The sequence below is a fragment of the Coregonus clupeaformis genome, chromosome 12 (assembly GCF_020615455.1).
Source record: "Coregonus clupeaformis isolate EN_2021a chromosome 12, ASM2061545v1, whole genome shotgun sequence".
Taxonomy (NCBI): domain Eukaryota; kingdom Metazoa; phylum Chordata; class Actinopteri; order Salmoniformes; family Salmonidae; genus Coregonus; species Coregonus clupeaformis.
Window position 1 is genome coordinate 60924930 of NC_059203.1, and position 13244 is coordinate 60938173.

The following is a 13244-nucleotide window of genomic DNA, read 5'->3' on the forward strand; positions in this document are numbered from 1 at the left end:
ACAAAATCTGAAAATACTCTGGATACATTCAGTAACATGATAAGAATATTCCTGGGAAATGTGGGGTAGGTGCAAGATAAGACTAAAAAAATGACAAGGGTTTGAGTGAGGTCTACAGTAACTGGTGTCTCCAAGTGGCCACATCCACCTCTCCAAAGTGTGCACAGTTCCTAAGTAATTTAAATGCACTTTTATGATGCACTAGTCTTCAACTATAAGGTGATTTATTGAGCTCTACTTCTGTTCTCAGCAGACACTTTTGTATTGTGGTTTCCTTTCAGAAGCAAGAATAAAGGTTTGCATTTCTTCATCTCAATACAAGGTGTTTCAATGCATTCTATTTGTACATCAAGTGCTGACAATGATGACAAAAGCTGTGTGCCACAGACTTTCTTCTACTTGTGGTATAGTTCAATCTAATCTAAATTACTTCACACTGAGACGTCCCAGATTCAGGTTTCATTTTAACAAGATTAAAACTCTACTGGTTCACAGTGCACACAAATAACTGAGTCTGTGCATCTATCATGAATCCTCATCCTTGAAGCCATGATGCCGAATGCATTCTCTGACTCTGACAATGAGAATGGTGGTAGTTTCAGGTACGCCCAGGTTTATTGAGATGGACACCTGTGAATGAGAGGTAACAAGAGAATGTCAGATATATATATATATATATATACACATACATACACACACAGACATATATTACACACATACATACACACACACACACAGTACCAGTCAAAAGTTTGGACACACCTATTCATTTTTTCTTTATTTTTACTATTTTCTACATTGTAGAATAATGGTGAAGACATCAAAACTATGAAATAACACATATGGAATCATGTAGTAACCAAAAAAAGTGTTAAACAAATGAAAATAAATGTTATATTGAGATTCTTCAAAGTAGCCACCCTTTGTCTTGATGACAGCTTTGCACACTCTTGGCATTCTCTCAACCAGCTTCATGAAACATGCTTTTCCAACAGTCTTGAAGGAGTTCCCACATATGCTGAGCACTTGTTGGCTGCTTTTCCTACACTCTGCAGTCCAACTCATCCCAAACCATCTCAATTTGGTTCAGGTCAGGGGATTGTGGAGGCAAGGTCATCTGATGGAGCACTCCATCACTCTCCTTCTTGGTCAAATAGCCCTTACACCGCCTGGAGGTGTGTTTTGGGTCATTGTCCTGTTGTCCACTAAGCGCAAACCAGATGGGATGGCGTATCGCTGCAGAATGCTGTGGTAGCCATGCTGGTTAAGTGTGCCTTGATTTCTAAATAAATCACAGACAGTGTCACCAGCAAAGCACCATCACACCTCCTCCTCCATGCTTCACGGTGAGAACCAAACATACAGAGATCATCCGGTCACCTACTCTGCGTCTCACAAAGACATAGCGGTTGGAACCAAAGAGCTCAAATCAGGTTTCTTTGCTGCAATTCGACCATGAAGGCCTGATTCACGCAGTCTCCTCTGAACAGTTGGTGTTGAGATGTGTCTGTTACTTGAACTCTGTGAAGCATGTATTTGGGCTGCAATCTGAGGCTGGTAACTCTAATGAACTTATCCTCTATAGCAGAGGTAACTCTGGGTCTTCCTTTCCTGTGGCGGTCCTCATGAGAGCCAGTTTCATCATAGCGCTTGATGGTTCTTGCGACTGCACTTGAATAATCTTTCAAAGTTTTTGAAATTTTCCGGATTGCCTGACCTTCATGTCTTAGAGTAATGATGGATCTGTCGTTTCTCTTTGCTTATTTGAGCTGTTCTTGCCATAATATGCACTTGGTCTTTGAAGAATCTCAAATATAAAATATATTTTGATTTAACAATTTATTGGTTACTACATCATTCCATATGTGTTATTTCATAGTTTTGATGTCTTCAGTATTACTCTACAATGTAGAAAATAGTAAACATAAAGAAAAACCCTTGAATGAGTAGGTGTGTCCAAACTTTTGACTGGTACTGTATATATATGCAAGGCTGTAACGTAACAAAATGTGGAAAAAGGGAAGGGGACAACACTGTATATTATACAGTGCATGCGGAAAGTATTCAGACCCCTTGACTTTTTCCACATTTTGTTACGTTACAGCCTTATTCTAAAATGGATTACATTTTTACAAATCCTCAATCTACAGACAATACCCCATAATGACAAAGCGAAAACAGGTTTTTAGAAATGTTTTCAAATGTATTAAAGATGAAAAACTGAAATACCATATTTACATAAGTATTCAGACCCTTTGCAATGAGACTGGAAATTGAGCTCAGGTGCATACTGTTTCCATTGATCATCCTTGAGACGTTTCTACAACTTGATTGGAGTCCACCTGTGGTAAGTTCAATTGATTTGACATGATTTTTGACAGTTGACAGTGCTTGTCAGAGCAAAAACCAACCCATGAGGTCAAAGGAATTGTCCGTAGAGCTCTGAGACAGGATTGTGTCGAGGCACAGATCTGGGGAAGGGTACCAAAAACTTTCTGCACCATTGAAGGTCGCCATGAACACAGTGGCCTCCATCATTCTTAAATGGAAGAAGTTTGGAACCACCAAGACTCTTCCTAGAGCTGGCCGCCTGGCCAAACTGAGCAATCGGTGGAGAAGGGCCTTGGTCAGGGAGGTGACCAAGAACCTGGTGGTCACTCTGACAGAGCTCCAGAGTTCCTCTGTAGAGATGGGAGAACCTTACAGACTGACATCCATCTCTGCAGCACTCCACCAATCAGGCATTTATGGTACAGTGACCAGACAGAAGCCATTCCTCAGTAAAATAAACATGACAGCCCGCTTGGAGTTTGCCAAAAGGCACCTAAAGGACTCTCAGACAATGAGAAACAAGATTCTCTGGTCTGAGGAAACCAAGATTGAACTCTTTGGCCTGAATGCCAAACGTCACGTCTTGAGGAAACCAGGCCCCACTCATCACCTGGCAAATACCATCCCTACGGTGAAGCATGGTGGTGGCAGCATCATGCTGTGGGGATGTTTTTCAGCGGCAGGGACTGGGAGACTAGTCAGGATTGAGGCAAAGATGAACAGATCAAAGTACAGAGAGATCCTTGATGAAAACCTGCTCCTGAGCAAAGGTTTGCCTTCCAACAGGACAATGACCCTAAGCACACAGCCAAGACAACGCAGGAGTGGCTTCGGGACAAGTCTCTGAATGTCCTTGAGTGGCCCAGCTAGAACCTGGACTAGAACCCGATTGAACATCTCTGGACAGACCTGAAAACAGCTGTGCAGCGACGCTCCCCATCCAACCTGACAGAGCTAGAGAGGATCTGCAGAGAAGAATGGGAGAAACTCCCCAAATACAGGTGTGCCAAGCTTGTAGCGTCATACCCAAGAAGACTTGAGGCTGTAATCGCAGCCAAAGGTGCTTCAACAAAGTACTGAGTAAAGGGTCTGAATACTTATGTAAATGTGATATCAGTTTGTTATTTAATTTTTTTGCAAACATTTCTAAAAACCTGCTTTTGCTTTGTCATTATGGGGTATTGTGTTTAGATGGATGAATGAAAAAAACAATTTAATCAATTTTAGAATACAGCTGTAACGTAACAAAATGTAGAAAAAGTCAAGGTGTCTGAATACTTTCCAAATGCACTGTATGTGTGTATATATATATATATATATATATATATATATATATATATATATATATAACAAAAACACCATATAATTTTCCAGGAACCATATTCCAAAAGGCTTGATTAAATGGGATTTATTATAAAGAGGTGCATACATGTATGCAGTAACAAGGGAAATGAGAAATAGAAAAGTGAAACTGATTCCAACGTTCTATTATCAACATACCTGGATAAGGGCGTATGAGGTTCTCATGTAGGGGGAAAGCTGAAGGAAAACATGAGGAGTTGGCGTTGTGGTACCTTGCAGGACAGCTGGCGGTGGTAAATCAAGGGTCTTCTGCAGCAGTTTGGACCCAAAAGAACTCTTGAAACACTCCACCATAGCTCTCTCGGCCGTATGCCCCTATATCCACCATTGTGAACCGTAGATGGCTATTATAAGCTTATCACCCTCTACTGTCCCGGGGTAATATTGCCGCATTCGCACTTTTTTTGTTTGTTTTTCAAGCGAACGTCTTTTTAGGGAGCACGCGAGCACACTTGCTCGAAGTCGGCTAGCCGATAGCTGAACTGAAGCATGCTGACGCCTTAAGGGTCCAATTCGTTTTGAGAAGCGGCGAGGAGACGGGATTTGAAGAATTGAGGAAACATGAATTGAGACGGAGCCAAGGTGTGTGCCGGACTGCATTGATGAATGTCCCGTGTCATAACGAGAGCACACCACACAGCAGGTATAATAGCATGGCCTGGAACAACTCATTAATAACACTACCTCAGACAAACCCACAGGAAGGCACACACACACACACAGTGGGAGCCCAACACTGCAGGTACAATAGCATGGCCTGGAACAACTCATTAATAACACTACCTCAGACAAACCCACAGGAAGACACACACACACACACAGTGGGAGCCCAACACTGCAGGTATAATAGCATGGCCTGGAACAACTCATTAATAACACTACCTCAGACAAACCCACAGGAAGGCACACACACACACACAGTGGGAGCCCAACACTGCAGGTATAATAGCATGGCCTGGAACAACTCATTAATAACACTACCTCAGACAAACCCACAGGAAGGCACACACACACACACAGTGGGAGCCCAACACTGCAGGTACAATAGCATGGCCTGGAACAACTCATTAATAACACTACCTCAGACAAACCCACAGGAAGGCACACACACACACACACACAGTGGGAGCCCAACACTGCAGGTACAATAGCATGGCCTGGAACAACTCATTAATAACACTACCTCAGACAAACCCACAGGAAGGCACACACACACACACAGTGGGAGCCCAACACTGCAGGTACAATAGCATGGCATGAAACAACTCATTAATAACACTACCTCAGACAAACCCACAGGAAGGCACACACACACACACAGTGGGAGCCCAACACTGCAGGTATAATAGCATGGCCTGGAACAACTCATTAATAACACTACCTCAGACAAACCCACAGGAAGGCACACACACACACACAGTGGGAGCCCAACACTGCAGGTATAATAGCATGGCCTGGAACAACTCATTAATAACACTACCTCAGACAAACCCACAGGAAGGCACACACACACACACACAGTGGGAGCCCAACACTGCAGGTACAATAGCATGGCATGAAACAACTCATTAATAACACACACGCTAGTTGCTGTTATTTTGGGGAGAAGGCTCAGAACACACACTGTTGAGACTTCTAGCTCACTCAGAAAAAAATAAATACATATATATATATATAAATAGATAAAAGAGAAGCAAATGGGTCTGATGTGTTCAATTAAATGGGGAACGAGTGATTTCTTTAAGTTTCTTAGATGCTCAGATACAGTGGGGGGAAAAAGTATTTAGTCAGCCACCAATTGTGCAAGTTCTCCCACTTAAAAAGATGAGAGAGGCCTGTAATTTTCATCATAGGTGCACGTCAACTATGACAGACAAATGGATAATATTTTTTCCAGAAAATTACATTGTAGATTTTTTATGAATGTATTTGCAAATGATGGTGGAAAATAAGTATTTGGTCACCTACAAACAAGCAAGATTTCTGGCTCTCACAGACCTGTAACTTCTTCTTTAAGAGGCTCCTCTGTCCTCCACTCGTTACCTGTATTAATGGCACCTGTTTGAACTTGTTATCAGTATAAAAGACACCTGTCCACAACCTCAAACAGTCACACTCCAAACTCCACTATGGCCAAGACCAAAGAGCTGTCAAAGGACACCAGAAACACAATTGTAGACCTGCACCAGGCTGGGAAGACTGAATCTGCAATAAGCAGAGTAACCAAGTAAGCAGCTTGGTTTGAAGAAATCAACTGTGGGAGCAATTATTAGGAAATGGAAGACATACAAGACCACTGATAATCTCCCTCGATCTGGGGCTCCACGCAAGATCTCACCCCGTGGGGTCAAAATGATCACAAGAACGGTGAGCAAAAATCCCAGAACCACACGGGGGGACCTAGTGAATGACCTGCAGAGAGCTGGGACCAAAGTAACAAAGCCTACCATCAGTAACACACTACGCCGCCAGGGACTCAAATCCTGCAGTGCCAGACGTGTCCCCTTGCTTAAGCCAGTACATGTCCAGGCCCGTTTGAAGTTTGCTAGAGTGCATTTGGATGATCCAGAAGAGGATTGGGAGAATGTCATATGGTCAGATGAAACCAAAATATAACTTTTTGGTAAAAACTCAACTCGTCGTGTTTGGAGGACAAAGAATGCTGAGTTGCATCCAAAGAACACTATACCTACTGTGAAGCATGGGGGTGGAAACATCATGCTTTGGGGCTGTTTTTCTGCAAAGGGACCAGGACGACTGATCCGTCTAAAGGAAAGAATGAATGGGGCCATGTATCGTGAGATTTTGAATGAAAACCTCCTTCCATCAGCAAGGGCATTGAAGATGAAACGTGGCTGGGTCTTTCAGCATGACAATGATCCCAAACACACCGCCCGGGCATGATGGAGTGGCTTCGTAAGAAGCTTTTCAAGGTCCTGGAGTGGCCTAGCCAGTCTCCAGATCTCAACCCCATAGAAAATCTTTGGAGGGAGTTGAAAGTCTGTGTTGCCCAGCGACAGCCCCAAAACATCACTGCTCTAGAGGAGATCTGCATGGAGGAATGGGCCAAAATACCAGCAACAGTGTGTGAAAACCTTGTGAAGACTTACAGAAAACGTTTGACCTGTGTCATTGCCAACAAAGGGTATATAAGAAAGTATTGAGAAACTTTTGTTATTGACCAAATACTTATTTTCCACCATAATTTGCAAATAAATTCATAAAAAATCCTACAACGTGATTTTCTGGATTTTTTTTTCTCATTTTGTCTGTCATAGTTGACGTGTACCTATGATGAAAATTACAGGCCTCTCTCATCTTTTTAAGTGGGAGAACTTGCACAATTGGTGGCTGACTAAATACTTTTTTCCCCCACTGTATGTTACGTTATGTGCGCATCCGCAGATTCACTAGAGACTTAAATTATGGCAGCTGGTTATCATTTCACCGCAGACAATCATCAGGAGCACACAGCCCGTTGGTATGTAACTGCGAACTACTCACAGTCTAGCATTAATGTTTAAGTCACCTATATGTTTGAGCACTGAACGTTTACCTCACTGTGTCGGTGTTAGTTGGCCGAGAGTAACTTGTAGCTCGCTGGGTGCGGTAGCTCAGCGACCCAGATGCTGTATAGCATTATCAGCCATTTGCGTTGTGCTGATTGTTCGGAGCACTCTGCTGGTTTCTGGTGGCGGTGGTGATAGCGGTGGTTTGGTTCGTTGATCCATGGTGGAGTGCCGCGTTATGTTGCGTTTGTGCGTGTGTAAATCCTTTGGACGAGGCATGTGGTGGCATGGGTTCTATGTCCTGTCACAGCGTCCATAGCAACCAGTGACGGCAGAGTCACTGTGCGCATGCTCCTCTGGCGCTAGGCATTCTGGGTGATGTAGTCAATGTTGTTTAAGCCAGATTTGCCACATTTTTGATGGTGTTGCAGGCTTATTTGATTTTCATTATTTACATTATTATTATATTATATTATTTGAATAATATATTTACATTATATATTTGAATAATATATTGTCATTATTTGTTTGTTGTATTTCAGGTTTATTACCTGTGGTCATTTGATATAAAATAAAATGAAGGACAAAACACGAGTCATGACATTGTGTGCTTCCTGGTGAGCCTTTTCGGAGGGCTAAATAACGAAAAATCCGAACACACACAGTTTTATATCCTAAGAGTGCAGATTATCTGGTGCTGTGAACATACAGAAAGACAAGTAGGCAGGCAGGCAGACTGACTCTGAGCTGAAGGGCTGGAGGGCAAAGCTGGTTTTCTGGCACCAGCTCAATCACACATTACACCACCAGGCAGATTCACTACAGACTGATCTCTCAACCATGTTTATTTTATACTATAACGTTTTGGGACATTTAAGCGGTTTTTAACCAGTTGATGGTGCCGGTTAACCCGTTTTTTTTTTAAAGTGTGTTATTGCCTGGTGTCCTGGGTTTTAGAGAGAGACAGACAGAGACTGGGGATAACTGTTTGGACCTCCAGTATTACTGCCACTGAAAAATCTGTGGATTGAGGGACTTTGTGTCTAACTATTTATATGGTTGATCATGGTCAGAGACCAGGGACAGAGGAACATAAACTCACCTGGTGTAGGGCAGTGAGTCCGTCCTCGTTGCACAGGTCTGGACTGACATTGTTCTTCAGCAGGTAGCGCACTGGAACACAGAGAGCGAGAGAGAAACAGAGAGGACAACACATTACAATACATTAACAAACCATTGTAGAACAGCGTTGACAAAACACAACCACGCCAGACAACAAGAACAATGACAATACACATGGGCGTCTCTTCACTGGCCAGAGAACCTAAGAAGAGGGGGGCCACTCACAGCAAGTTCCCAGCAGGAGTTGTCCTTCCCCCCGTTTGCTCATTTCAAACCTCCAGTATAGGACAATGCCCAGGACACTCAGCCCATGATTGAACCAGCCAGTAGGAGAAATAGACCCAGCAGGGTCCCGACAAACAGTGATGATGACTACAGCTCAGCCAAGGATATTGGATGTCAGCCAATCGATGGACTGTACACAAAGTGCCTCAAAAACATTTCCTTGATTTGACTGTGAGCATGTAAATCTGAATCTGTTACTCTATTATTAGGCTGTCTCCAAGAAATACTGTACCTGTCTCTGTTCGTTTAGGACTTTCAAATATCTGCTTGTCTTTTGTCAGTTTCATCAAATGCTATAGAAATATCCTACACCTTTTCCCTTCCTTTCTTAGTTTGATTCCATTGACCATTTTGCCAACATTTTCATTAATCATTCATCCTGTACATTCATTGCTTAACCCTGGTTATCCCTTAATACATCTTCTTTGTTTTAGATAAAGTAGATACAGTATCTACTGTTCTCCGAGAATGCATTGCCTTGTCACTTAAAAGTACTGAACTGCCTTCAGATTATATCATGTGATAATTGTAACTATTTTATAGTTTCTTGTTGACTAATAACGAACAAGTGGTGCCCCAAATTAATTAGACGTTATCACATGACCATTCTCAACATATACTATGCTTTCAGACCAAATTAGACGTTATCACATAGACCATTCTCAACACATACTATACATTCAGACCAAATTAGACGTTATCACATAGACCATTCTCAATACATACTATGCTTTCAGACCAAATTAGATGTTATCACATAGACCATTCTCAATACCATACTATGCTTCCAGATAAAAGTAGACATTATCACATAGACCATTCTCAATACCATACTATGCTTCCAGATAAAATTAGACATTATCACATAGACCATTCTCAATACCATACTATGCTTTCAGATTCGAATTAGACGTTATCACACAGACCATTCTTAATACCTTACAACGCTTTCAGAACAAACCATGTGTGCAGACCACACCAGGCTTTCATACAAGGGTACTAAATGTCTATACTGGTAGAGTAGCGCCAGCCCTCTTTCTGCTGGATTACCCCTTACATTTACCCAGAAGCCATTAATTGTAGATTATCATATTACTAGAATTCATTTGAGTAGAAGTGAATGTTATTAAAATCATAAATTAAGGTCAGGATGTTATCACCATAGTGACTTTGGTTGGACAGTACAGCAGGTGATGTAAAGGCTTTTGGATGATTATTGTTCCCTTCCTGTGTGTGTGTGTGTGTGTGTGTGTGTGTGTGTACGTGCATGTGTGCGTGGGTGGGCGTACGTGTGTTCTTTAAGCCCCTGGATCTGATGCACCGTACAGAATATACTGTATAACCAGCGTGAGGAGAGCTGAACAACATAGTTGACAGACAGACCGACAGACAGGCTGATCTTTCTGGGTTAATTTTCACATCATTATCCTCAGTTTTGGCAGCTTTGCCTGATCTGCTTTTTTAATAACGGAAACAAACCAGACCCAGAAATGGGCATAACTCTGGGGTGGGTGCTGTGATGAGCTGGGGGGTGAAGGGCGATGTTCGGAGGGAGAGGGGGATTCGGGGAGAGAGAGAGAGCGAGAGAGAAAAAGAGAGAGAGAGAAAAAGAGAGAGAGAGAGAAAAAGAGAGAGAGAGAGAGAAAAAGAGAGAGAGAGAGAGAAAAAGAGAGAGAGAGAGAGAAAAAGAGAGAGAGAAAAAGAGAGAGAGAGAGAAAAAGAGAGAGAGAGAGAGAAAAGAGAGAGAGAGAGAGAGAGAGAGAGAGAGAGAGAGCAGGAAGAGGAGATTGGGGATGATAATTATCACACACATTACTAATTCCCCACAGGGTATCTGTCTTTTAAACTGCCAAAACTCCCCAGCAGCTCCACACACACACGATACGTAAACACACACCCCTCCCTGTTTCTCACCTCAGCTTGACTCTCTCCCAGTACAGTACGCTGTAGGCCTACAATACACACTACCTAACCTACACTTCCCAGTTTGTCAGCTGATTTTGTCTAAGGCCTCCAGGGCATTGCTGCCCTCCTCAGCATCCCCATCCTCACTGATTCCTGTTACTGACACACTACCTCTGACCTTCCCGTACCCATGCTCAGCTACTGATTAGAAAGATACTAATCTCTTCTCACAGCCGCTGTATCTCCAACACAACATGCGGAGCACCCTGCGTCTTGCCACCCTGACTAGAAAGTGTTTTTACTGTAATCACTGAGCGGTGAATCAGAATTTTCATTTCCACTGACATCAATGCATGACTAAGTGAAAATTTGACTTCAGTGGAAGTTAAGATTCGCCCTTGACTGATTAGAGATACCATTAACATATTAACCATCTGCCCCACTTAATGCAATCAAGAAATTATGTTTTATTTTCCTAAGCTGTCAGCTATTCGAGGTCTTCACGGATGCACCTGTACCCAAATACCCAAGACCCAATCCGGGAGCCGAGCGGGTCCTGATCCAGAATTCTAAATAATGTCACGGGTCTGGGTCAGATCTGATATGATTGTCACGGGTCTCGGGTATGTGTAATTTGAACTGACTTGACAGAAGGGCCCGTACAGATCCGTACGTGACTGTTGCAGTAGAGAGAGAGAGAAATGTAATAATTTATGCTTCTGCTCTTGCTTTTCACAAGAGTGGAGCGTGGCATGTGTAGCTTGTTGTTGGCCAATCATAAGTCATCAAAGCGGCAATAGGCTACAGTCATAGTGCCTCCATGTGTGGCAAATATCTAATCAATGGAAGATGGAATTCAAATGACGGAAGTAAAAATTTAAGGAGAAGGATAGGCAACACGACCAAGAGCCAACAGGTAGGCTGCTACTTAATATTCTGAATGGAGTTGTTATTGGTAACTGTAGGATGAGAAAGCGCATGCACTGCAGCCTCAGTTAGCCTAGCTAGCTAACGTTAGCTAGCTTAAGTAGCTTCTCCCGGTTTGATGCAGTCAAGACAGGTACTACGTAATCTTATTTGATGATAAATAACCTAGCTATGGCAGCTATTAGTCTACTATAGCGCGAGTCGGCTTGGTTGGTTGCTGTCTCTAGTCCCTCCCTCCTCCCAGTGTCACTCGCTCACAGTACGGCCCCTCCCCCGTCTGCTAGAGCCGGACCTCTCTCTCCCTCTTCTCGTGTTTTATCAGCTACGGATAATAAAGTAGCTTTTAAAAAATCATTTTCTGCTGCTTCCCTCACTCGGATTGGACCGGGACTAGATCCAACCACGTCTATACGGAACGGGTCTAGTTGTCCACGGGTACGTTCGGAACGGGTCTCTATATTTAAAAATATATATATCAGTTCCAGGTGGGAACCCGTGAAGACCTCTAGTAAGTGTGTTTAAATAAGTATTTTAGTGGACATTCCTGCCTGCAGTCAGCCAAAGCCCATCAGTGGTTGCCCTGTCTTTTTGACGTGTTCAAACGTTTACATCTAAATCGCAGTGGCACCTGCCTAATAGTATCTGCCGGTCTCATTGTCAAGCTGTCTCATTTCACAACCTTACAGCAACATTTTTAAAACAAAAAATAATTCTGCTGGACAAACAGCTAAAATTGTTTATGAACTGAAGAATAGAAAACATCTTTCAAAATGGAAGAAGGGACGTCTAGGGAGAGTGTCCATTAAGACCAGGCTAGAAGAACAGAACATGGTCTTTGATTTACCCTCTGGGTCCATCTGACTGTGGTCCTCTGTAGCTCAGCTGGTAGAGCACGGCGCTTGTAACGCCAAGGTAGTGGGTTCGAACCCCGGGACCACCCATACACAAAAATGTATGCACGCATGACTGTAAGTCGCTTTGGATAAAAGCGTCTGCTAAATGGCATATTATTATATTATTACTGTCTGTCGGATGCAAACAACGTTTTAGGATAGTTTATGCTTGATTTTAAACCGGTTAATGGTTTGGGTCCTGGATGCTGATTGGCTGAAACAGCATTTCAGCCATGTTTATAACAGACAATAAACCACGGGTATGATGCAAAACTAGTTGTTTACGGTTCTATTTATGTTGATAACCAGTTTATAATAGCAATAAGGCACATTGGGGGTTTGTGGTATATGGCCAATATACCACAGTTAAGGGCTGTCACCAGGCACTCTGCTTTGCGTCGTGCATAAGAACAGCCCGTAGCTGTGGTATATAGAGTACCACAGCATGAGTCATAATAACCATAAAACCTAGCGGTCAAACACGTACATTTTTCCAATAGGGGATTTTAAAAACACTTAAAATAATGGCTGTGTTTTGTGTAGATTTACCCTGGCGTGACGTTTTGAAAACCGTGTAAACCTCTCTCGGACAAGGTGATTTTAACCAATATATTTTACTGTATTTACCACCCGAGAATTAAATGCTAATTATCTGTTAATGTGGCTATCATACAGAACTACAAATGCCTGTCTCAAGCTTCACGTCACTCACCAGACTGGCGAATCAAGGAAAAGGCAAGAATCTCTGGATTAACCATCCAATGTTGGCTAAATTTAGTAATGAATAAATTTGCAACATTTGTTGAATTGACAATTCTGTAAAGTGTCTTGGGCAAGTTTTAAATGTACACTATACATGTTATGCAGAGAGATAGCTCATGGTTAGCTAGTTAGCAACATTAGCCTGGCC

At 42.6% G+C, this 13244-nt stretch overlaps 1 protein-coding gene across 1 annotated transcript in view; it reads right to left on the reverse strand.

The window, feature by feature from the left end:
* The window catches only part of LOC121578699 (protein phosphatase 1 regulatory inhibitor subunit 16B-like), a 118862-nt gene that overhangs the window by 45214 nt on the left and 60404 nt on the right, over positions 1–13244 (reverse strand). The window contains exon 3 of the mRNA XM_041893089.2: positions 8305–8375. Coding sequence (XP_041749023.2) covers positions 8305–8375 — 71 coding nt within the window. The remainder of the gene's footprint in view (positions 1–8304; positions 8376–13244) is intronic.